General features: G+C 40.1%; 1 protein-coding gene across 2 annotated transcripts; it reads right to left on the minus strand.

The window, feature by feature from the left end:
- Nucleotides 1–72: 72 nt before the first annotated feature.
- On the minus strand, nt 73–24,901 carry TCTN1 (tectonic family member 1). Of its 2 annotated transcripts, XM_036929214.2 has the most exons (15): nt 24,583–24,901; nt 21,432–21,552; nt 16,045–16,175; nt 14,791–14,942; nt 12,986–13,073; nt 11,323–11,432; nt 9,891–9,911; nt 7,007–7,141; nt 6,356–6,481; nt 5,872–5,957; nt 5,195–5,329; nt 3,892–4,054; nt 1,651–1,776; nt 1,097–1,235; nt 73–224 (listed from the first exon to the last, which is right to left on the minus strand). In XM_036929214.2, the coding sequence occupies exons 1-14, from the start codon at nt 24,800–24,802 to the stop codon at nt 1,098–1,100; spliced, it is 1,752 nt and encodes a 583-aa protein (XP_036785109.2). In that variant the 5' UTR covers nt 24,803–24,901; the 3' UTR covers nt 73–224; nt 1,097. The 2 variants fall into 2 exon arrangements, with proteins under 2 accessions (XP_036785109.2, XP_036785112.2); XM_036929217.2 differs by lacking the exons at nt 21,432–21,552; nt 24,583–24,901 and having other exon boundaries at nt 73–1,235; nt 14,791–14,912; nt 16,045–16,179.
- Between the last annotated feature and the right edge of the window lie 2,163 nt (nt 24,902–27,064).

Raw genomic sequence — 27,064 nt, forward strand, 5'->3', positions numbered from 1 at the left:
TTTCTTCTTTGATATGACCAAGAGCTTCCCATGTGCCATTCCAACCCTGCACTGTATAACAAATATATCATATTTTCTCACATTGAACACTTTATTCTTCCTTGAAGATGAACAACAAAGCTGGACAATTACTAGTTGTATATAAAATTTAAACTCATCACATGTACAGTTTTCACATTTCATATGTATATTGAGGAATCAGTACATCCTTTCATATGAGCACTCTGGAAGACAAAAGAGAGAAAGCTCCTTGAGCTATCAACCAGCCCATTCTAGAAAAGTCTTTTAGATTTCCAAGCTGTTCTAACCACTCTCTCTTATTGCAGTTCCCCCCTAGGGAAGTGGTTCTCGGGTACCCAGCCCCCACCTCTGCACCACCCAGCTCCTAGCTGGCTCCACCTAGTTCTGCCACCTGACAACATTTTTCTCAATTACTGTACAATTAATGTGTAAAATAAACTCTCTCCTTCCTCGGGCCCTCCTACTATATTCTTTCCGGCTTCAACTGCTTGGAACTGCTCTGTGGCATCCCATACCAATCCACCAGTTGGAAAGCTAGCTAGCTACAGTGCCTGGTACAGAAATGGCAATTAGACCCAAGACTCCACATAATTAACATGACATTGGGGGAAGATCCCCTCCTGAGCCCTGTACTCTACTTGCACGATCTTATACAATACACTGCTATTTTTATACTCTCTTCAACAGGGCCTGAAAAGGAAAGAAAACCTGAACTACAAACAATGAATAATTTTTAAAATAACTCGCATCAAAGCAGTGGGATGAATAAATTGGATTAGCCCTCAAAGCCTGCACCACTTCACGGTCTGTTCTCTTTACCAGGTTCCCAGAGGTGTGATTTGGTTTCCAGATATGACCTATGTGCTGAGAGTACTGGAAATAACCAAGACCAGATGGTGCCCCGTTCTAAAGCCAAACCAAGAGGAATAAAATTTCCAAAAGAGGGAAGCGAGTGGAAAGGGGAGGTGTGATGGTTTGGAGGCAACCTCAAGGGCTACAAGTATAATAAAACAGGATGTCTCTGAGCAACCCCAGGCCTCACACAGTGGCATAGCTTCCTTAATTAACAACTTACATCAGACAAATGGGAAGAAGAAATTAAAGGGAAGCTTGGCATTGATGGTTGGTCGGAAGCCTGCCTCTGCAGGTGCAGATACATCCACAAATGTGACCGTGGTGGAAATAAGAATCATCCTCTCATTTCCTGAGTTGGTCTGTAAAACAAAAAGAGTGATGCACGCCCCTGCCTTCCAGTGGTGCCAGGATAACAAAGATGGGACGTCTCACCCAACCACTGTCAGTTCCTGAATCTCATAGGTATGTGGAGGGCTAATCAGTCACTAACTCAGATGAAGTACAATTTTTAGCCAGGTTATCCTAACACACTGATGTCAATCATAACTCAATTTTCACCAGAATTTTAAAGATGAAATCTAAACAATGCTAATTTCAATTAAACCTCCCATCAGTGAATTTTTTTTTCCTAAAAGATAACCGCTAAATTGTTTTAAGAATGCAAATTGCTTAAACTTCAATTGTAATCTTTTTCACAAAATAATAAATTTCACTATCACACTTGACTTTTGTCTGGACTTGTGTCCTAACCTATACCCTTAAAGTTAGGCCTACCTCAGGAAATAAGGATGAAATTAGATTTGCAGTTACATTTACTATTTTAGCCTGTGGATTCAATAAGGATCCGTATTTTGTCCACTTCACTTCTATAACCAAAGCCACTGGGAGTTGGCAAGAATCCTACAAAACAAAATGCTGTTAATCAATTTAATTTAAATAGTACACAACCTCAAATCAAATTTAATCTGCAGTTCAAAGTTTTAATTATGTTTCACATATTACAAAATGTTCTGAACAAGAGAATGAATAGACTTTAGAAGTTCAGATAAAAACAGCTTAGAGAAAGCACATATTTAAAGTACGCAATGCTCCAAAAATATTTTAACACCTAAAGCATAATTTTTCCATCCCTTGCTATCTCTAAAGAGACCAGCATTACTTGGGAATTATGGTAATTCCCATACCCAACTATGGAACCTTGAGGGCCTTACCTGCTCTAACTTCATCTGTCTATTTATATCTGCCTCACAGATATTTCCAGAGAGAAACTGGTATTGGGCAGGGAGGAGAAAGAGGGAGAAAGGATAGTACTATGAATAGATAGAAATTAAATCAGATTGCATATCACACTGAAATGTACCTAGAGGAACTTGAAGTGCTTTCTTTTCATTTGTTTAATTTCATTGGTTGGCACTTAAGATGTTCCATTGGGGTTTACCAGAAGAGAGAGTAAGTCATCAAAGTTCATCTTAACAACTGTCCATGTGAACCAAAGAGCTTTAGTGTTACAACTGAGCTGCCCCAGTTGAGGTTAGATGCTGAGGGAACTGGCCTGAGGCCTCTGCCCCAGGGCTTTTGTTTGGTCAGTCCCAAGAGAAAAATGGGAAAATGGACCTTCCCAATCTTTTCCTGCCTTAATTGGCAAATGTGGTAACTGTTGAAGCTGTATGGTAGGTAGAAGGGATTCCATTCTATTATTCTACTTCTGTGTGTGCCTGAAAATTTTTCCACAAGTTTTTAAAGAATATGTCTCTTCAAGGCATGAAAAGCTAGCAGGCCTGCTAAATTTGGTGTCTGCCAAAAGGCACCAGTGGAATTCCTTAGCTTGGAACTGCCTTCTAAGAAATCTACAGGCTGGAAAAAAAAAGAAAAGAAATATACAGGCTGAAAATCCTTGAGCTATCCTAAAGATGCAACATGTAGCTGGTATAAACTGAGCTTAGCAGATGCTCTCATGCCTGTGTCTACCTGGTTTCCTGGAAGGTTGGTATAAAACCCTCTCTAGGTCCCCTAACTCCCTGGACCAGCACAGACCTTAGAAATGCTGATGTCCACCCTGCTGCCTCTCCTCCCAACCTATGTTTACACTTCTTAAGGGGAATAATAACTGGAAGTCTTAACTCATCTCAGAGAAGCCAGAAGCAATTTGCCTGGTTCACTGAGGCAGCAGAGCTGAGCTAAGACTTCGCAGCTGAACAGCAGGAACTGAATAATCACGGGCCTCTGCTGGGGGCTAGTGAGTTAGTCCTCACCCCTGTTGTCCCCAGGCTATAAATATGCTAAGCAGATAATGAGAGGCCTGAAGAAACTGTGACAAGAAAAAGCTTGGCAATTAAAGGATAAGGTGGAGGGCACGCCTCCAGCGATGGGGACCAGCCCACACACTGACTGCTGAGACAAAAGAAAAAGGTGGGCAGAAGAATCCCATGTGATCAGGAGCCTATTTGTAGGACGTCAGCTGCCATTAAAGTCTTTAAGGAGCTTTGGAATTGAAAGCTCTCACATGCAGGCTGCCTTTGCAGACTGGGGAACAAGGGTGGGACAGCTACCTGGATGAAGACTCAGCCTTTCTGAGACCGTCCTCCCCCTCGACTGTCATATCACAATACCTGGAGAAGGCCTCGTGTAACAGTGACAGTGGGAATAGTCAGGATGCTGATCAGTGGCAGTCCCCACTTGCGGAGTGACCACTAGGCACTAAAAATGTTACTTTGTTTAACTGGACAACCCCATGAGGTCAATAGCATAGCTACAATTCCCATTCACAGATGAGGACACGGCTCAATCCCACAAAATCACTGGCCAAAGGCAAGAGTGCTCACAGAGGGCAAAATCAGTCCTCAAGATCCAGGCTCACCTGAAAGCAAAGCCAGGAGCTCCTAACCCAGAACCACGCCACCCCCCGCCACCCCCCGCCCCGCAAACAGCTCCCCAAGCTGCATTTCCCCCGAGGCCGGAGGAGCAGGGCAAGGAGGACAGTAGCTTGCAGGCATCCTTCAGCTCCCCGCCCTTTACCTTCACGTGGGATATCTGGGTGACAAAGTGGACAGGCACCCAGTCCAGCACATCCTGAGCCCTGGAATTTCCAAAAGAGGCCACATAATCTGGGAAGCCCTGGCCCTTCAGCAAGCCCTTCACCTTCTGCATTACAAGCGGACATGTGATAGCTCTGGTCAGTCTTTGGGAAGGAAAAAAGGTCAACAGAATGAGGCTGTGGTTCTCACCAATATAGGCCTCAGCAAAACCAGGCTTATTTCACAGAAACTAAAGAGTAACTTTGGGAAATCTTGGTTGGCCAGGGAGATGAATCCAAAACATTTTCCAAACTGTGTTCCATTGAGAAGCTCTGTACAAGAAGGGATTCATGGCCAAAAGTTTGGGAAATACGGCATACCCATGCCCCTCCTGGAGCACACTGGCATATCAAAGGCTCTGAGAAGTCCTACAGTAAGGAACCATACTTTTAACCAATATCCCAAGGATACTGGACCATAGGCCTACACCTACTGACATCTTGTAGAAATGTAGTCCATGGAACCCCTTTGAGAAATGCTGGTCTAAAGTGATCAGAATAATGTAAATAGTGAATATTGGTCTAACCAAAATAATGATATAATTGCCAGGGAGATGTAGGGATGGAAAGTGAGCAGTGGTGAAGTAGGGGGTGAAAGGGAAAAGAGCCAAATTTCATCTTACCTAGTGGGAACTCACTAATTTATAAAAAACAAACTATCAAGAAGTAGCCTTATGTGCAGGTCATTTAAAAATATGGGGGTAAATTTCAAAAAAAATCAGCTACAAGAGTTGAAAGTGACTGTCCCTGTGGTGAGGGAAATGTGGGTAAGAACTGCTGTCTTTATAGACAGCAGGGAGAGCTGCTTGACCTTTTACATTATGTACATATTTGATAATAACAAGACAAATTAAAAACATCACATCAGACTTCCTCTCACTGGGTTTGCTGCTCTGTGTATATTAAAATTCAGAAATATAGGGAAGGACTTTCAGAAAAAATATTTTTGCTGGGAACTGAAGTGCTATGCAACCTTAAAAACAAAACATAGTATGTCATAGTTTTCCTTTGAATAATGATAAATGGCTTATGGTTATGAGAATCAAAATTATAAAACAAACAATGCCATTATAAGGTACAGTTATTATTGCTACTATCCATTAACACCTATAATAAGCTACATTGTGGCTTTCTTTCACTTGTCAGCTGATGTAGAGGTTTGATTAAAATGGGGAAGGGTAAGGATAGGATGCTTTGTTTTCTCATCAACACAAACAAGTTCCAATAGAAACAAATTACTCTTACCTTAGTTTACAGCCAGACTGCATATTGTAACCAAATAATACTGGGGTCCGGATCCCTGCAAAGCAGTCTTGCTCAGCTATACTACGAAGAATAGTTAATTGTCCGTATCTATTCCTGGTCTGAATAATCCCGGACATTCATAGAGTTAAGGGACAATCACTCGGTACCAAAACAGTCTAACTCTCATGGGACAATGTCACATGTGTGACAGGAGAGAGATCCAATATCCCTTCTCTGGGCCTCTGGGATTTTGACAGTTATTTCCCAGGAGGGGCAAACAATAGTTCTAATTTCCTTGATTGATCAGTAGATCCTCAGAAGAAAAATCCTCAGAATTTGGCCCTTCAAAATTAATTCCAATTTTTCAAAATCACTAAATTTGTTTAAGAGTCTCTGTTGAAGTGTGAAATTAAATATATCTAATGTTTGTCACATTTTCTGGCCTTAAGATATTCATTATAAAACAGTGACATTCTCCTGGGCCATGCCATTTCACCCTTAACCACCTTCCCACACAGCCCCACAAACTGTGTGGCCAAACACCCACCAGGGTGACCCAGAGGAAGCCCTGTTGAGACTAGTCTCTCCAGACAACAGGACTCTCAGCAATAAAGAGAAGTGCAGCCCTCGCATGTGGACAGGGAGATCAACCTTCTGTACAGAACCAAAAAGGATATCCTCTCCGAGGCTGAAATCCAGCAGCTAATGGGAGTCCCACAACATAACCAGGATTTCCACTGAGAGGAACTGGCTTTGTACCTTGCTGAAAGACAATGCAGAAATGCCCCCAGATAATTCTTGTTTTAATAAGAAAATGGCAAGGAAAAATGAAATGCTTTTCATAATAAAATCTGGGATTACCATCCAATAAAATAATTTTCCCCCTACTCAAAACTATAAATATATCTGCTGAGTGTGGGAGTACATAATAGTGTAAGAGAACAAGTGCACATGGAAGAGAATCTTTTCCAAATGGGAAAAGATACAAGAACTCTGCCTGGTTTCATTAGCCTCTACATGCACACCAAGCCCTTTGTTTAGTGCAAACTGTTAGATGTACTAAATTTAGTAATACTTCTAAATTGAGATGTTTTTTCACTAAGAAGTTATTATTTCTTTTTACTTGGCAATTAAAACTTGCACAAAACTGATCAAACTTACCTGAATAAAACTAATTTCAAACTTTTGATGGAGCGGAAGCACTGCACTGTTAACAGTCCCCAGAAGGAGCGAGAGGTCGGCTTTTGTTACTTCACCTGCGTCTGTGTATGTGAGGCTGTACTTCACCTAAAAACAAAATGACACTCTAAATACACCTGTTCCTGTAGCTCCATTAATAACTCAAATAAGATATATATTGGAGACAAGTCCTTTCCCATTTCTCTACTTGTTGAAGCTTTTCTCTCCTGTCCAGTCCAGTCACAGGAGGTGCTATCTCAGCATCAGCCCAGCTGACAGACAGGTCACAGCCTCTCTGTGCTTGACTGCATCAGCCCCAAATCAGCCTGTCTGAGCAGAATGGATCAGGCTATCCCTGCAGAGGAAACGTGTTACAACAGAATAGCAACAACAAATCTGGACGTATTCTTACAAGTCACTAGGTTCGTGGAGAAACATCACACATGATTATTTCAGAGACAAATATGGAAGTGTCCTCTGATGAGACAGCATAAAGGCAAGCCAGAGGGCGAGCCAAGAAAAGCAATACCATAGGATGGAGCCCCTTGGAGGTCATCATCCAGTTACTCTCTCAGGACCACGCAGCTGGAGTCTGCTGCAAACACAGCGCTCAGAGCCAAGCTGGGCACCCACCTCAAGAACGACGTTAATGCAGATTGCAATGTCCCCGGCCCCAACAAGAGCCTGCCTCAATTTGGCAGTGTCTTGCAGCCGGGTTAGTGTTTTATTTAGAGATCTGACAGTGATGGACCGTACAGTAATTGGGACCTGCAAAGTAAAGAAAGACCTGGATCACTAAAGACCCTCTACAACTGAGGTGAATGGGTTAAGATAATGAAAAACTTGAAACAAACCTTTGCTAATACACTGCAAAGTAGGGAAAAGCATAACTACAGAAATATATGTGTACTATAATTCCATATTTGCAAAAATAGATATATTTATAAATACATACATTCATACAGAAAATACTCAAGAAGGATATAGCCAAAATTTTTTTAATGGTTCTCTCTGTAAACCTACGTCCACACAAAAAAGTGTGCACAAATGTTCATAGCAGCATTCACAATACCCCAAAACTGAAATTAACCCAAATGTCCAACAACCGATGAATGGAAAAATGAAACCTGGTACAGCCATACAAACGGATATTATTCACACATAAAATGGAGTGAAGCACTGACACATGCTACAGCATGGATGAATCTTGAAAACACGACGCTGAGTGAAATAAGCCAGTCACAAAAGGCCACATATTATATGACTGCATTATTATAGGGAATGTCCAGAACAAGGAAATCCACAGAGACAGAAAGTAGAGGTCGCCAGGAGCTGAGGAGAAGGTTGGGAGTGGACTGCTAAGGTATGATACAGGGTTTCTTTTTAGGGTAATGAAAATATTCTGGAATTAGATAATGGTGACAGTTGCACTACCTTGTGAATACACTAAAAACCATTGAATTGTACCTTTTGAAATGGGTGAGTTTTGTGGTATGTGAATTCTCTCTCTCTCTCACACACACACTCCATCACACCATCAAATGCATGTGCATACTCTCAGCTCAGAAGCACAGCTCCTACTGATAAATGCACTTGCTCTGTTCTCACTTGTGCACCTTCTGCTCCACACAGTAGTCCCAGAGCACACTAAACCCCCCACAACCTCCCTGAATATATGCCAGACCAACTTCTGTACACACACACTGGGTGGTAGGATCATGGGTAAGAGAAAACAGAAACAGACACATCTTTTAAGAAGAATCAGGAAGCCCTGGTTGACCCAATGCAATAGCATTTAAAAGACATTTTTCATTCATGGCCATCACCAGCTGAGTGACAAAGCAGCAGACAATCCTTCAAGGAACTTAACCCTCCAAATGTGACAAACCTGACATTTGCTCTAAATGTCAGCTCTTAGAAACCACTATTTAGGAAGGAATCTTACTTGTACCTAGTTGTTTATATTGCTTTGAACTTTGCCCTCAATCATGTACCCTGCTGTTTATCATTCAAAACTACTAAGTATTTAAGCTGTCATTTTTTTAGATAAATAAGTAGTTCTTACGTGTCTGCTCCCATGACCAAGAAGACCTGCAACTGTCCTTGTAAGTCAAATCTCTCACACAAGAACATGACATGGTTCGGGAGCAAAGACGAGCTGTTAGGTGACAAGAGTGGCAAAGGCACCTCCAATCACCACAACGCCCTCTGCATAACAAGCCACACCAACGGACTGCAGAGTTACACAGGAGGTACCGCGCTACAAGCTCACTAGCTCCTAAGTTTACATCATCAAAGGACAACCCCAGATTCCTTCATCTGAACATACTGACCCCTGATCCAGTGACGATACAGGGTTCCAGAGGTGCATGCCCCTCCACACCAGCCTGTGACGGAGCCATTCCCATGGTGTGCAGGTGTGCTGGCAGAAACTGAAGGGTCCAGTTTAAACAAGCTTTGGAAAGACTGATGGGCTAGTGTAGGTGGCAAGATCTGCCCTAGTGAATCAACAACCGCTGGAACAGTCACAAGAATGAAAAGGCGGGCTGTTCTGGCTTCCTGAATGCCCTGTGCAGTCATATCCCATCCCCAAGCCACCCACTGGCAAAGAACCAAAGCAGACTTAACAATGAAACCAGGGCCAGAGACTTACTGAACTTACTGAAATGACTCACGGAAGCCACTTACGGTACGTTCTGAGTCCTGAGTGCCTCCTGGTTGCCAGACACTGCAGCGGACACCCTCTGTGTGTTGCCCACTCCAACCTGACACTTAAGCCTCTGGGACAGATGCTTACCCACTGCTTTACAATGGGGAGACTGAGATATACAGCATACAAGAAAATGATGGCAAAGCTGAGTCTGAACTAAGGCCAAGCAATTCCATGGGCTTTGGGAGGCTATGACAAGGCCACCTCTTTGGGCCTCCTGGGGACTGTATTCACAGGCAGGTATACGGCACAGACCCAAGAGCAAGGGGTAGACCCATGTTCCTTTCTCTGTGGCATATCCACAAAGGGACCTTGGACTCCTGACCACAGGCTGACAGAGCCACTGGGCTGGAGGTGCTAAGGCTGTAAACAGAACCTACCCATAACTCAACTCCTGAAGCTACAATGAGAATGTTCATCTCCTACACAGGTACGTACATTTACTGGGCAAAATGTTTCTATCTTCTACAACTGTATAGACAGCATCCTGAGGCTTGGCCGGCTCTCCTGACAAGAGATCAAGAAGATAACTAAGGAATGCCCTGAAAGCACAGAAGCCAATCTCACCCACTGTCTGTCAAGCTATGCCACATAAACAGGAAAAAGTATGGACTACAAAAATTGGGAATTTAAAAACCTGGAAAACTAAAAAGTTTCCCTATTTTGTTTCTGCTTGCTCTTTGGCAAATGTTTTTGTTATTGGCAGTAAGGTACCCTTCTAATCCTAAAAGTGTTCATTTCAAAAGGCTCAGAGATAAGACAGTGTCCTGCAAGCTACCTTATTTTTCCCTTGAAAAATACTCTTACCTTTGTTGTTGAACCAGGCACCTAAACGAAAAGAAACATCAAATTCTGTTAAAGACAACTAAAAGAAGACCTTGGTTCTTATCCCCCTTAAAGGGGATAGTCATCTTTTTAAAGACTTCACAAAAAGGAAAACAGATTTCTGTAATTAAGACTTACCATCTACATGTTTTTGAATCTATAATCAAAGCTTTAACTACATTTTCCTTCTATGTTCATTTCCAACAGGGCTAGTTTCAGGAAGGCCCCATGCTTCGGTGTAATTATTCAGTATTTCCATATGGTCCTCAGTGACATAGCACTGTGGGGAAGACATGGCTCCCATCCTCCCGGTCACTCACTACACCTGTCCTCCCTGGAAGGACCCCATCATTTGCCCAGGTGACTTCGATAGCTTCCTGACTGGTCTTTCTGACTCTAGCCCAAGCCCCCTCGTTGCCAAGCTCCTGCTTCCCCACCACAGTTGAGCCCTTTCGGAAGGTCATGGCCTCCCTTCTTTCCTCGTCCCCATCTCCCCCAGTCACAAGACACACCATCAAGTCAATGGAAGGTTTGGGGAGACATGTGCTGAAAGAGAACTGTGCCTGAGGGATACTTCCAGGACAACTGAAATCGAACTAATTGGAAGGATTCACAGGCCTTCACAGCTGACTTATGAGAAGAGAGCGGGAGGAAAAAGTTAAACTTGATTCTGAAAACTGAAGCCCAGATGAATACTAGTGCCATGGACTACCCTACCCCCACACTCCCCTATCCAAAAAAGAGGAAATGGTGGGGGGAGAGGGGACCTTTCATAACAATCATATGGTTTTTAATCATTGAAAAACCTCTTCTCTTTCAATCCTCCATGTCATCCACCAAGTGGGCCAGTGGCCTCTCCTTTTCTCAGTTCAGCCTTGTCACTGCTACTGGAAAGAAACAGGTCTCTTCACCACCAGGACCTCTTCTACCTGCCCCAGGAATCCTACTTCCTGTCCTTCCCTGGTTGCTTATTACATCGCCATCTGGAAAGCAGATTTTCTATTCTTTTCTGGTCTGTCTCTCAAAGAGGTATCTTTTTGGAGCTAATATGATTATTTCTGTCACAGACGTTAAGACATTTATAGTTGCTAAAGTATTTGCTTACTCAAGTTGTTTTTAATTCCAGAGACAGACATTATCAGTTACCATCAATATGAATGGAAAAAAAAGGAAAAATGAATGAAAGCAAATATGAGCTAGCTAAAAATAGGAATTGTTTTAAGGGATTTTTTTCAACATCTTTGGTATCAGTATACCAAAGAACTAGAGAAGAAAAATTTAAACTTGAGTTGTCACTCATGCACCAGAATTATTCTACACTTAAGTATCTTTTCAACAGAATATATTTTCCTTCATGTATCAGAAGAACAGAAAGAAAACTAATAAATCAGTTTCACTTCAAAATAATTCTTACCCTCAAAATTTTAGGGCTGCTGTAATGAGCCATGCTGAGGGCTTCAGCTGCTTCACACTGCTCCACATTTATTCTTCTGGTGCAGCCAACAGCTTGGTTCACCAGAAATGCTGGAAATCATCACATTCCCAAGGAAAAAAATAAACAAAAAAGAGAAAACATTTCTCCACTGTCCAATGGTAACTAAAAAACTATAATCGAAGTAAAACTGCAAGATAAGTTATGACACAGATATACAGCATGCTTGAAATAGTTTAAAAGTTGTTTTTCAAATAGGTAATACATTCACAATTCAAAATGCAAAGGCACAGCGTTTAGAGTGGTCTTCCTCCCAGCCCTGCCTCCCAGCACCCAGCTTCCACCAGCCCCTTCCCCAGGGGTAATCACTGTGCAGTGTCTTGTGCATCTTTCTGGAAATATTTTATGCAAATAAAAGCATGTGTGTATATATCTTTAGCTATTTCTTTCCCCCTTTGGAGACAAATGTACAATATCTGTTCTGCCCTTCATTTTTTTTCACTAAACAATATATCCTGGAGTTCAGTCTATTTCAGCACACAAAGTGCCTCTTCCTCCTCTTTTAGGGATAATTAGTATTCTGTCAGAGATATGCCATAGCTGATTCTACCAGTTCCCCATTATTGGACACTTAAGTTGTCTCTAGCTTTTCTGTCACAAACAATGCTGCAATCTATTATTTTGCATGTGGGCCAGAGTTTCTGTAGGACCAACTTCTAGAAGTAGGACAAAGGGCATATTCACTCACAATTTTGATACACATTGCCAAACTGCTCTTCACAGAGGCTGTCCCAGTCTACAATCCCACGGCCACGTAGATGAGTGCCTGCTTCCCTACAGCCTTAAATTGCTTAAGCTTTGCCAGTCCATTAAGTGGAAATAATGTATCAGTTTGGTTTTAATGTACACTGTTCCTATTGTGAGCAAGATTAAGTATCTTTCAACAGGATATATTTTCCTTCATTTACCAAATGAGGCCTCATTAAGCCACATGCTGTCATCCATTACTTAGCTAGCTTCTTCATAGTGAGGCTGGCTTAAGGATTAGAGGGCCACGCCTGCTGCCTTCCACCGCCAAGAGGATTACACCACAGATCCTATGATGCTCCTGAAAGGAGAAGCAGGACCCATGGGGGGCAGTTTCAGGGGCTGCATCCACCCACTTGCACAGGTTGTACCTCTGCTCCACCACCTCCTGAGGGAGCCTGAGCAGGAAATTGAATGCCTCTCAGTTTCCTCATCTAAAAAATTAAGATAACAACCTTACCTTAAAGATCACTATGGGGATCAATTGGAAAAATACTTGCAAGCACTTAACACAATGCCTAACACACAGTAAGTGCCTAATAAATGGTAGTTGTTGACAAACTTTAGCTCCAGTGAAAAAAGAACTTCCCAACTGGCTGTGTTCAACAACTGAGTGGGCTAGTTTCAGGCAGTGGGTTCCCATCACTACGAGTGCTCAAGCAGTGACTACATGTGGTAGAAAAGATTCCAGCACAGGGTAAACTAAACTACATAACCTTGAGGCCTCTTTCAATTCCAATACTGTTTCCAGTTAGGAAGCCTGTTTAATTATGACTACTATAAATTTAAATTAGAGCAAACTCTGTTTACAGAGACAAAGAAAAATGCCCACTCTTACCTGCAGGGTTATTATCAGTGCACAGAGATGATGTGAGGGGAGAAGGAAATCTCAAAAACGAATCTGAAGTCTGCAGGGGAACCCCATACTGCGAATGGAACAATCAGTAGCTGTTATATTATTCAAGCCTTCACTCAACACTGACTGGACACCTACCATGTGCCTGGCAGCACTGCAGCATCAGGAACACAGTGAGGAGCAAAAATCAGATGGGGTCCTTGTCCACATGGAGCTTACATCTAGCTGCCCCACCCTTTTCTTTAAAGGATGTGTGTTTCTGTGTGTGCATGATACTGTATTTGCAGGCTTTTTTATTATAGAATTCCTCTGGGAGAGTATATAAAAAGCTGACATAAATGTCTGCCTCTGCAGACAGGAACTGGGTAGGCAGGGGCAGGGGTGAGAGGTAACTGTTTTTCACTAACGATAATTCATAACAAATAACAGGTACAGTACACATTAAAATCCTAACATTGATGTGCCTTCTTCCCCAAAACCAAACTCCATGAAACTTTTCCCCAATATTCAAAGCAAGATTTATAGCTATTGGGCATACAGGTAATTTTTTTAAATTTGAAAGTATCCACCTGCCTTGGTGCCACCAAGGGTATGGGGAAAGAAGCACTCTTCCTTCCCAGGAGCTGAGAGTGCAAACTCCTGCAACCTTTCTGGAGGGCAATCTGATAAGGATATTTTTACAGCTCCTTCACTCTAAGTTAACCCACTTACAGAAACCTATCCTAAGGATTAAAGCAGCAAAGATGTATATATCTGTAAGAATGTTCATTGTGGATTATTTACAATAGCAAAAACTGGAAAAGAAGGCCTGTTAATAGTGGAATGGTCCAATAATAAATGATACATATGTGGAAGGAATACTTACGTATAAGAAAATGTAGTTGCAACACAGCCTCTGACAAGTTACTTTCCTATACTCCAGTTTTTCTCATCAGTTAAATGGAAACAATCTTGTATCCCTCCCATGCATGTATGAAATAAGCTTGGGAAGCTCTGAGCAGTGCCTGGCACATGAAAAATGCTCAAGAAATGGTAACATTTATATTGACATGGGAAGATGCATAACATTTATCCCAGAATAAAAAAATAAGTTTACAGAACACTGTGGATAATTAAGAATCCCAAGTCTGTACAGTACTAAATGTTTACCTTTATAGATGCATTTAAAAATTGGGAATTTACACCAATATATTAATATGACTTGCAGCTGTACATTTTAATGGCGACAGGGGACCTTTCCGTTTTTACTTATGTACTCCTATACTTTTAACTCCTATACTTTTTATACTTTTAGAACCAGCACATTGCTTTTATACTTCTCTTTTAAAATGATGCTTCCAGAAATTTTGAAGTTTACTCAAAGTTAATGCATATCACATTTAAAGGTTTACTGATGGATAGATATAAAATAGCACACATCTTCCCAAAGGCTGTAAAACTAAATACAACTTTGAGAAGAGGACCAGGCATCTAACCAACCCACAACAAGCTCCCAGCAGCTGCCTTAAGCACTTTGCTGCATCTTTTGAGGTGGAGAAGAGCAAAGAATTCTGCATAGACAAATGCTAACTTACCACAGAATAAAAAATTTTAAACCCTGTGTTAGAATTCAACAGCACAACTTCATTTTCATGATCTTTGATATATAGGCACAAACATTAAGTTTTTTCATCTGAAATGCAAATTCTGTCTCAGGGAAGCCAGTTTTGCTGAGAACGTACTGAAAAATTAATTTGCGAGGACAGGATATTTGTGATGGGGTGAATGGAATCAAGTTCTTGACTCACCTCATATTTGGCAGTCTTTGGAGTATCCAATTTGGGTGTAAAAGAAACATCTGATTCTGCATTCAATGAAAAACCACTAGATGTTTTCATCAATTCATCAAAATTATTTTCATCAGGTACTTCTGGATTAATAAAGGATAATGCAGGTTTATCTGTTTTTAGAAAAATTATTTTAAATCAATATAAAATAAAATATAAACACACATAGCATATGTAATATTTTGGAAACAGTTTTTAGTAGCATTAAGGCTGATGTGACGAAAATAAAGTGTCTCTTTTTATATTTATTTCCCCCAAGATTTCTGGAATCTTATTAAATAAACAAGCTCCCCAGACTTGGCCTGTATCTCTAACAATGTGGAAGCAATGGTTTCTAAAGCCTACAGGCAAATGACACAACAGAAGCCAAAATCAATCTCATCGGCCCATGGACTGAGAGGCCTGCTGCATAAACATCTAAGGGGAAGCTCTCTGCAGATGGCTACAGGGACCAAAGACCATTGTTTCTTCTCTCACACAGCCACCTCCAAAGCCTGGGAGAACAGCATGCTGTGTATGGGCAAGAGAGAAGAGTAGGCAATGGGCGGCAGTGTTCACTGGCTGGTGTTATGTTGGAGAGTGTGACGACCACTGACCAGTCATTACTTTAGGTCCTAAGTTTTCAGTTGCAAGGGGAAGAAAACAAAATATAAAGACACTCTAAAAACACAATGAAGCTTAATTGGTAAAACCACAAATACATCTCTGATCTTTGAAAGCTTGACAACATTTTTTCACTTACATGTACTTTGGATCTAGACACCTACTTGAGCTAAATGCTCAGATAAAAATAAAGATCCTGTTTTCATGCAAATATTTTTAGTAAAAATAAAAGAGAAAAAAGGAAATTGAAACTGAGCCCGATTTTCAACCATTAAACCAGGAGGAAATAGAGTTAAAAATACACACACACACACACACACACACCCCTAAATAAATCTAGATTCCTATGCACGTCTACATATTATAAACACCTTTGAAATAAAATAAGAGATTTCAAAAGACAACTATACAAGCACAATTACTTTTAAAGAAATGTACATGCCCACAGGTCTGTAAAGTTACTTCCAGTTGCCTTGAAATGGCCTCAGAAGATACACCCTCGACAAACCATAGAATTGCTTTAAATCTAACCGAATGGCACATTTTTCCATAAAATAACTTTTAAAAGGAAAAAATTAAGTTTCACAAAGTGTATCACCATCAAATACTTACAGTTTGTAATATGAATGCAGAAAATAGATGGATTGATCTGGTCAACAAGCTTAAACACCCTTTGAGGTGGGTTTGCTGTAAAATTTAATGAGTAGATGGCTGCTTTTTGACTACAAAACTGACTATCACCCCTGAAAATTAAGAAAATACAAAATTTTAAGGCATATGCACACAATCTTACCAAGATTATTTTAAAACTCAGATGCTTGTATTGTACTATGTTAACTATATGGAGGATATTTATATGAAAGCATGATGTTAGAATTAAATCCATTTTTATTTAGTTTATTCAGTGTTAAAATATTTGGCATTTGAAACTTTTTCCTTTAACAGGAAAAATATTAAGACAAATAGAATAACTTTTAAAGAAATCTTCCTTAAAGTATGTAAGTACAGAATACAGACCAGGGTGTAATTTTCATGTAAATGAACCTTGTAAATTCTGACAGAATTAATTATATAAATGTTTGCCGAACTTCAGATTGTTTCTAAGTACTCAGGATGGATCCCAAAATTCCTTGTCTTTAGAAGAAAGCTCTCTTCAAAGAAATGTGAAAATGAGAAAATACGGAGTCATCTGAAGTCTTGGGGCTTAGAAGTTAGGGTAGTCAAGACGGCAACCAATCTCATACTTGACAAACCCTAATCAATTTGATAACAGAGATAGATGTAGAGTGGAGAGAGAGATAACAAAAATGGGGTCATATTCTACATATTGCCTTAAAGCCTTTCTCACTTAATACTTACTATGCAATATTTCCCATGTCATATGTTTTTTCAACATTATACTAAATGGCCTCATTGTACACCAACTTATTAAGACAGGCCCATTTTTTTTTTAACCAATCCTCTACTGTTGGTTCGGGTTTTTGCTAATTTTCCCCAGTTATATATAATGCTTAATGACATCCTTGTACATAAAATCTTTATTAATGTCTCCAGTTCTTCCTTAGGCTGTATCCCCTGAAGTGGAATCGCTGAGTTGAAAGGTAAGTACATATTTAAGGCTTCTGAGATATCATGCCAGACTGCCCTCCAGAAAGGCAAGGTGCAGCTTCATCAACTCTATAATAAGGGTGCCCATTTCCCTGTACTTTTGCCAAGATTGGATATTATTATTGTTTTTACCCTTTGTGAGTTTCTTGGGCAAAAATCTGTTATCTCACTGTCATCTTATTTTACCTGAATTTTCTCGCTTACTAGTAAGGTTAAACATTATTCCATATGGTTATTACTCAATGGCATTTCTTCTTTAACTTGCTTGTTCCTATCTATTGACCATGTTTGTCTTCTCACTGATTTATGAGAATCCATATTTTTAAGAATCTCCTTTTGGTTGTAAATATTTTTTCCCAGTTTTTTACCTTTCAATTTCATGGTTTTTTTTTAAATCATATAGAAGTTTTAATTTTCTTCATAATAAAATTATCATTCTTTTCTTTTATGGTTTGCCTGTGGGTTTATGCTTAAAAGACATTCCCTAACCCAAGATTAACAATGTTCACCTTCATTTTTCATTCTTTCATTAATTTTTCAGCATTTTACTCTTCAATCTATTAGTAACTTTGGAATAATGGCATAAAACAGGAATGTGATGTGCTTTCCAATAATTTTTCATCCTACATCATTTACCAAATGATACAAACTTTGCTCCAACTGAAGTGAAATACCATATTTGCTATATATTAAATATATAAATGAAAAATATGAAATACTTTAGAAAATATCAGCTGCATATAAAATCAGTACACACACTTGATCTTTGGCCTTTCTATTCTCTTCCACTGATCAACATATTTGTCTTGAATCAACAGACATTATTTTCATTATTGTAGATTACAACATGTTTGAAACCTGGTAGCTTGCTCTTCTTATTCAATAACGTCTTCACTGTTCTAATGCTTATTCCTTCAGATAAATTTTAGAATCATTTTGACACCTTACCCTTCTCACATCTAACTGGAATTATATTTATAATTAAGTTTTTATATATTAATTGAAATGTTTACATAATGATTCTTTCCATCCTATCTCTCCATTTATTTAAATGTTTTATGTCTCTATCTTTTGAAGTTTTCTTCACATAAACTCTGAATACTGAAGTTCATTTCTTGTTCTCTTTCTATTGGTGGTATGAATAGGATCCATCTCCATTAATCCTGTGCAGTGTATTAGTATCACAACTGTATTATTTCTCTCTAGTCACAACCTTCAGGGTGTGGGCAGGGTGCTTATTAATCCGCATCTGCAATTGCATCTGACTTGCTTCCCTGCCACCAGGTCTGGCCCTGTGAACCATCATTCACACTGATGCAGAATTGTCTAAAATGGAAATCTGATCCCCTCATTCCCTTGCCCCCTGCAAAATTCAGGAAAGATCCAAACTCCTGAGCATACACACAGGCCCCTCAGGATCTGACCCCTGCCACTGTGCCACACCCCTCTTGCCCCACCCTTCCCTAGCAGCACTGAGTTACTTACTGTTAAGCCAAAAGGCCATATACTTTCACCCCCAGGACTCTGCCCTGTAACTCCCTTGGCCTGGAATGCCCTTTCTGATTCCACGCTGGCCAACTTCCATTTGTCCTTCAGCTCAACTCATCTTTTCTAGAAAGCCTTCCCTAGTCCAACTGTCTAGGTTAGATGTCAGTCCTCTGAGTTCTCTAGGAGCAGTAGGAGACTGGTGCAGAAACTGCCATCCACTCATCTACCTGCCTTATTCCATAAGCTCTCTGAAGGCAGGACCATGTCTAATTCTTTGGTATAATGCTGGGGCTGGGACACTGGAGATGCTCGAGAAAGGCGTGGTGAGGTGTGAAAGTCAGATTGTGAGAAAGCAGGGAAGAGGCAGGAGTCAGGGTAGCCTCCAGGTTTCTGGCCTAGTTGTCTACTGAAAGAACGGAAGAGAAGTGAAAAGAGTGGTCAGTTAGGAATGGGGGGGAGAGATTAATTCATCTATTCAACTTAATACCTTTATGTGGCAGGAGCTGTGCTAGGCACTAGTGGTATAAAGTATATAAAAGGGATATTCTTTCATGATATTTCATTACTACTTTCAGGGATATTTCATTACATCTAATGAGGAAAACTGACATCAATCCAATAATCTTCACAATAAATTTACAATTTATTAGATGATAGGATTAGTTGTTGACAGTTTAGCAAATACTAACAAACCTTTTCTAAATTGGAACATACAAAATGAGTGGAAAAACGCTCAATTAATTAGGATTATTAGTTTTGATTTCATGATTTCTACACTTTATATTTAAAAGCAAGTCACAAGCAAAACGAACTGAAAAGAACCCTGAGGTCCTTTCCTGAAGGCACTATGGATTTAGCTCTAACTTCTAAACCAGGGGTCCACAAACCATGCCTGATTTTTTTTTGGTATCATTAATCTACAATTACATGAGGAGCATTATGTTTACTAGATTCCCATCACCAAGTCCCCCCCACGTACCCCATTACAGTCACTGTCCATCAGCATAGTAAGATGCTATAGAATCACTACTTGTCTTCTCTGTGTTGTACTGCCTTCCCTGTGCCCCCTCTTCCTACATTATATCTGATAATAGTAATACCCCTTTTTTTTTCCCCTTATGCCTCCCTTCCCACCCATCCTCCCCAGTCCCTTTCCCTTTGGTAACTGTTAGTCCATTCTCGGGTTCTGTGAGTCTGACGCTGTTTTGTTCCTTCAGTTTTTTCTTTGTTCTTATACTCCACAGATGAGTGAAATCATTTGATACTTGTCTTTTTCCACCTGGCTTATTTCACTGAGCATAATACCCTCTAACTCCATCCATGCTGTTGCAAATGGTAGGATTTGTTTTCTTCTTTTGGCTGAATAATATTCCATTGTGTATATGTACCACATCTTCTTTATCCATTCATCTACTGATGGACAGTTTGGTTGCTTCCATTTCTTGGCTATTGTAAATAGTGCTAATGATAAACATAGGGATGCATATGTCTTTTTCAAACTGGGCTGCTGCATTCTTTGGGTAAATTCCTAGAAGTGGAATTCCTGGGTCAAATGGTATTTCTACTTTTAGTTTTTTGAGGAACCTCCTTACTGCTTCCCACAATGGTTGAACTAATTCACATTCCCACCAGCAGTGTAAGAGGGTTCTCCTTTTTCCACAACCTCACCAACATTTGTTGTTATTTGTCTTTTGGATGGTGGCGATCCTTACTGGTGTGAGGTGATATCTCATTGTGGTTTGAATTTGCCATGCTTGATTTTGTAAATAAAGTTTTATTGCAACACAGTCATGCTCATTCATTTATGTATTGTCTATGCTGCTTTTGCTCAACAATGGTACAGTTGAGAAGTTGCAACAGAGACCATATGGCCTGCAAATCTTAAAACATTTACTATGCAGCCCTTTAGAGAAAAAGCTTGCTGACCCACATTCTAAATAGTCTATGTCTAAAATTACAGTATTGGCTAATAAAAAAAACCTACATTCTAAATAATCTTCTCAAATTAGAGTAGAAATCTCACTCTCAAGGTCCTGGGACTTACTAAGGCAGGAAAACAAAATTATTTTCTTCAAAAATTTTTTTTTTGAAGTCAGGTAGGTGGTACTGTAATATCCCATTCTCCAAGCATTTTTACAATATTAGAAGTAGATTCAATTGCCCACTGTAGTTTCCCAAATAGTTTATCACAGGAAAAATACATTATACTTCCGAAAAACATTCAGCTTATTGAGTATCAATTACTACATTCACTGCAAGGCTAAATTTAAATTAGCTATCTCTGAATAGTAAGTTGGTTCCACCCTGAATAAATTAACCTTTTCTAAGTGCTGCTAGTTTTTTTTAAGTTTTGAAATCTGAATTATGAAAAATAGACTATTTAGAGGAGATTATTTTAAATCAACTAGGAATGTCATTTTCTATTATTTTCCTAGACAATGTGAACTATGAAAATTCTTGGTAGATTTACATATCAGGAAAGTATAAACAAGGCTTTCCTATTTAATTTTTTGCTACAAGTACTGTGTCCACAACAAACGCTGTAAAATTAAACTGCACATTTCACCCTAGGCTGTACATGAGAGTAATTCACTGACACAAAAATGTGACACACCATCTGTTTACAAATCAAAGTGAAATGCAAGTCAGTCTCTGAACACACAGATTTTGTTACACTCTTTTAAGCAAGTACCTGCTCTTCTCTTTTGCCTGTACTGTCTGGTTGGATGCAAGTAAGGGATACACTTCTATCTATTGGTTTGGACAGTATGGCTTCTGAATAATACAAAATTCAGGAAATCAGGTATGTGATTTTTTTAGCCTAGTGGAGTTTTCACTTTCTGTCTCCAAATTTTATCATCTTGGTCCAGTTTTATCAAAACTACCATGTGTCACAAACTTACATGACAACTGGAACTGAGCAGGCAGAAAAGACACTGAAATCCATGGAGCTGCAATCGGGATCACAACAGCAGTTGACGTCACACTGTGCTGGAGACAAGTCACAGACACACAGAGCAGCAACTGCAGAAACAAAAGGGGTGGGGGATGCAGAGCATCACAATCAGCAGGTAGTGACTGCCCCCTGCCACTGAAATGTACCAAAGATCCACTTCATAAAAAAGGCCCGTTTCATTTTTCCTATTGCCCTTTGGGGGAAATTTGTGAGGTGAACATTAGTTTGAGCATTCCTCGATCTGAGGCTTCCCCCCAGTGGCTAATCATCTGACTCACCTGAAAAATTCTGTTTGTGTTCGGTAGAGACACAAAGACTCTGATTTGCTAAGCTGACTATAAACCCAGATGTCTGTGTTTTTCAAAAACTTCCCAGGTGATGCTGATAATTAAGACAGGTTTAAGAACCCAGCACACTAAATCATTTTTGCCTGATCATAGAACCAAGGGTTTAAGATTGCAGATTTCCAAGCCCCTCCTCTGGAGATTCTTATTCAGAGGAAGGGCCCATTTACGGCTGCCAGGAACCAGGGTTCTCAAACTTGTTCCTCTCCTCAGACATCACCTACAGCCTTGGGGCTGAGCCAACATTCACAGACTATTGGCCAAGAATCAAGTTGGCTCAGGTGCTTTTCAGGGATCCTAGAAATAAATATCTTCGGTAATTTAGACAATAAAGCATGGGGAGGGGTAGGAATCTCCCCATTTAGCAATTTTTAATTTGTAATAATGACGATCTTCTGGATTTTTAATTCCCTGTTTTATTCTGCCAAATGGGGAAAAAACCCTTTTAAAGAAATAGCAGAGCATGAAAATGATAAACACTGAATTTATGGTAGTAATTTTTGCTGGGGGAGAGGGAATAAGATAAGTGCTTTGATCTTACCTATGTTTTGTTTCTTTTTTAAAAAATGATCTCATGAAAAAAAAAAAGGATATCAAGCAAATGCTGGCAGAGAGTCCATGCAATATTCTTATTCCCATGTATGAATTACTTCACAATAAAAATGAGCTTTAGAAAAATATAGCTTGAAAAAGATGCAATAACACTGGAAAAAGTTTGTGAATAAGGAGAAGAGGAAAGTTTCATCAATAAATACACAATCCTTTTATAGCCTGAGACACAAACTTTCCCCTTAAGTTTACCTCTCTCTAGCCAAGGACTCCTCTAAGCACTTAGTAAAATGACAGCATAACTCATGCACACTAATTTAAAAAATAAAGAGTTTAGGTTCCCTGGCTTATGTGTTTAAAATTACAATCCTGATTTTTTTTCCAAAACTTAAAACCCTAGTAGGTAGCCAAACTACAAGGACAAAGCAATAGTGTTTTTAATAATTCCACTTAGGGAACAAAAGGTCTCTATCCACGATGTGAGTATACTTAATCAGCCAATCAGTTATCTGTTGAGCACTGCCAGGATCTAAGTGGCACTCCGCTGGTCTTTCACACCTCTTAACATCTATATGCCTGGCTGTAGAGCAGGGTACTAATGAAGAGAGCTCAGATTCAAGATGAAAGTTGCCACTCTTCTCTTCCATCTGGTAACCCACTCTCCAAATAGCTGTCCAGTTCCCTACTCAGAGTCAGTCTCCTGCTCCAACTCTACCAGGGGTGTCACCTAAAATCAGCCAGGTAATTCACCTACCTGAAAAACGGGGATAACCTGCATCATAAGGAATTAAATGAGAGATATCACGAAAGAAATGCTTAGAACAGGGCCTGCTAAACAGTAAGCAATTAATAAGTGCCAACTGGCATTTATTATCCTTAAAGAAGGGTCCTTTAAAAAGATGAAGGTAAGTGCAAATTCATCCCCCGTACTGGATAAACAGCACTAAACACATGCCCAAATAATGATGGCTCAAGAATAGCTTAATTTGGGAGAGAAGGTACATTAACAGATGGAATGCTTACATGGATAAAAGACAACCCAAAAACCTTAGAGAATTTCAGATATTGAACACTCTGCTGTATTGTCTCCATTTACTACTTATTTAACTTCCGTACTAATTCATCAAGTTTCAGTATAAAACAGTTTCATTTATATTCACTGAAATAGCAAACATTTCTCTGTGCTTTTTCTTACATACTACTCATAGTTTATAAAGAAGGCCCTTTGGACATATAATGGTTCAGAAACTGAAGTTAAGTCCTAGAGTTCAGGTTGTTATCAAAATATGACTTTCCTATTTACTAATACTGAGCCTTACTCAATGTAAGATCTATTTCTCCTAAGAAAGGATAGAAAAACACTGCATACCTATTGGGGTTACAGTCTGAAAAACTTAAGAAGTTTCTTTTTTGAGATCACAAATCCCTTTGAGAAACTGCTCACTGCTATGAGTGCTCACCCCAAGAAAAATACATATTCACAAAATTTTGCACTCAATCTTGATGTCACAGACATCCCCTGAAGTCATCCACGTCAAATCAGACTATAAAGTACTCATTAAATGTGTAACTCCCGTTACTGAGTGTGTAAATACTCACTAAATATTGCACATTTGAGAACTGCTCTCCTCTAGTACTGAACAGGAGCAGAGAGATCACATCACCATCCTTGATGATTAGATCACTTTGTGAGAAATATGTTAAATATTCCTAAAGATGAGTCCTAGGAAGTGGGCATAACCCCTCACCCAGAACTCTCCATCCCAAATCAACACAGGAGGAATCCTGAGTTTTCATAATTCAAGTCAACAGACAAGGGCCTTGACCTAGTCACATTTAAGTAAACCAGACTTTTGGCATCTCTTTTAGAAAAGTGAAAAGTTCAATGCATCCTATGCATTTAATTTCCACAACTGTCTAGAAACTTCCAATTTAATTTCATCGACTGCAAATCTGCAAGGATTCATTCATTATTACTTTTAGCATTAATGTTCAGGACTACTGCAAGCCTTTCAAAAATTTTACACTGTCCCACTTACACTCTCTTTGGGTTTTTGAGAGAATTAATGCCTATGAAACATGAAGCAATAAACACACAGTAAATGTTCAATAAACGTTAACCACCGTTAGTATTATAATCATCATCGGGTTACCCCTTTCAGGTTGGATCACTATGAACCGCAGGAATTGGCACTTGGTACCCACCATCCGTGATCGGGGTGGGCGTGGGGCCAGAGGAGGGCCAGGGAGCCCTGGTGGTCCCGGGGGGCCTAGGAGACAAGGCGGGTCCGGGAGTCGCTGAGCCTGCCTCCGTAGAGCTGAGGCCTTCCGTCGTCACCACCTGGGTGGCCACGGCCTGGACGCTCACGGAGGCCCAGCAGTCCAGGAGCACAAGCAGGAGGGGCGACAAGCCCCGAGGACCCATCGCCCGGCTGAACCCGACACGGCCTGCTCTGCGGACCCTGCGTTGCCGGGCAACCGCGGCGACCGCGCGCCAGACATCACGGGAAGAATCCCGCGAGGCTGCACGAAACCGCGCGGTGGGCGGGGAACGGGCGGGGATGGTCCCGAGGGGCGGGGACTGGGGCGGGACGGGGGACAGTGTGAGACCTGCGGAGGCAGAGGAAATTGTAAATGCTGGCGGTGGTTTCCGAGCAGAAGGCGGTGCTTGTTTTAGTAAATGCAGATTTCCAGATTCCATCTCAAGGTACTCGGACTCAGTAAGTCTAGAGCAGGGTCCAGGAATTAGTGTATTTAACAAATGTCCTGACGCAACCGGGGGGCGGGGTGGGGACAGAAATTTGGGAACCCGTCTCCTATAGCTACTGAACAGGGTCTTCTAAAGGAGCAGAGAGATCACATCACGGTCCTTGAATTTTCTCTATCCCACACCCTATCGACTCTTGCTTTACCTTTGCTGTTTCAGATGTGTCGGAGGCAGTCGCCAGATAACTTTTGTTCACCATGGTGTGATGAGAGGCGCAGATGAACATTTAACTTTTTTACAGACAAAAGAATTAAGTAGAATAATTTCTAAGTCTTAGAGGAAAAAACAGCGAATCTCTGTTACTATACAAAATGACACGGAGACCACAAGACTTAGAGAAGCCCCTCCATTCTAAACTGGCGTATGTTTATAGAGGTACTCCCTCCCAGGGCTGCTGGCTATACCTGTGGCATTTAGTTTTCTCCCTACAATTCAAAAGTAAATGTCAAAATACCTAAACATATCATGGTATTTATTAAACAAACACATTTACCAATTCACAAGAATGCCCAAACAGTATATGTACCTAGTTTATTAAGTGTGTATAGCAAATCTAAATCATCAAAGTGACATCTTAAGCACCCTCCTGTGGCATTCCAGAGAAAGTATATAAAAATATAATTGAATCTCTATAACATCTTTCTATATTGATAGAGAGTAACTGCACTAGAGGGGGTGAGGATTTAATAATATGGGTAACTGTTGAACCACAGTGTTGTTCATTTGAAACCAATATAAGACTATATTAATGATACTTGAATTAAAAAATATATATATATATAATTAAATCAAACGTGTAACACAGATGTTTCCCTTTTATCCCACAAAGGATTGCTTTAAAAAATAACTGAAATTCTGGACCACTTTTGATAGCTGATGTAATGTTTTCCTTAAAAAAATTTTTTTTCTAAACTTTCATCTCAAAATTTCTAAATCCAGAACTGATTGTTGTTTGTTTTAAAATCGTCTCTTTACTTCCAGCCTCTACTTTCTTTTCTGCTCCTTAACATCTGTGAATTGCTTTGTCCTATTTTCTGTTTTGAAATTTTAGGCTGTTGGATTAAATATTGATAAAGTGCCCTTCGGTTCTAACATTTTTGTCTTTGTGGTTTGGGAAATAACCTCACAATTCTTTTGTCCAATCTCAAACACTCAGTAAATGGTCTGTAAGTAATTTATGACATCTTACAAAATCAAAATGAGGGTTGCATCACCGCAGACCTATTTTGTAAACCTTGGGAACACTGAAACTTTTCATTTCACAGGTGGCTCATTTCTGCCAGGCTTTTTTCATCTTTCAACCCAGAGGATTCTTTCTCCTTTCCTTCTCCCCTGACCTTGGCAGTCTCCTTCATTAGGATGGAAGGACACAAGGAAGGGCAAAGATCTATTTCCTTATTTTGTTCCCAACTGCAGCTTTTGGGTTATGCATAAATATTTGTGATTTAAAATGTCCATCTGTTTCTCTAGGATTATTGGCATTCTCAATTCCTTATAGTTTGTGCCAACAATGGGAACAATCAAGACGATTCAACTTTTTGGAATTCTGCACTTGGAAGCTGCTGCATATGTGGAGCCTGAAAAGCAAAGACAGGAGAGGCTAGGCAGAAAAAGAGCTAAGGCCGACTTTGCAAGGCAGTGTTAAGTGTTCTGTCTCAGTCTTTGGTGTGGTTTGGGATGGTTTGATTATTGTTGTTGTTGTTATTATTGCTGAAGTAGTGGCTCCTAACCTATCTAACATTAGATGTCCAGTTTTTCCTATAGTTAAGTATAGGCACCCATCTTCCACTTCTATTCCTCCATCTTATTCTTCTGTGCCAAATATTTTACAAATAGGGAGGAAGAATCATCAAGCTACAGGAGCTACAGGGAGATCACAGCTGTGTGAGGACAGAGGACTGACTCTACCGTTTTGACGGA

Source organism: Manis pentadactyla, chromosome 14 (assembly GCF_030020395.1).
Source record: "Manis pentadactyla isolate mManPen7 chromosome 14, mManPen7.hap1, whole genome shotgun sequence".
Lineage (NCBI taxonomy): Eukaryota > Metazoa > Chordata > Mammalia > Pholidota > Manidae > Manis > Manis pentadactyla.

What these genes read in the sequence shown, in the direction of transcription:
- TCTN1 (XM_036929214.2), bottom strand. Translation starts at nt 24,802, where the DNA reads ATGGGTCCTCGGGGCTTGTCGCCCCTCCTGCTTGTGCTCCTGGACTGC. An exon ending in TGCCTGGTTCAACAACAAAG is followed by an intron (nt 7,142 to 9,890) that starts GTAAGAGTATTT and finishes TTTACTTTGCAG; the next exon opens with GTCCCAATTACTGTACGGTC. An exon ending in TTGAAATTAGTTTTATTCAG is followed by an intron (nt 5,958 to 6,355) that starts GTAAGTTTGATC and finishes ATTGTCTTTCAG; the next exon opens with CAAGGTACAAAGCCAGTTCC.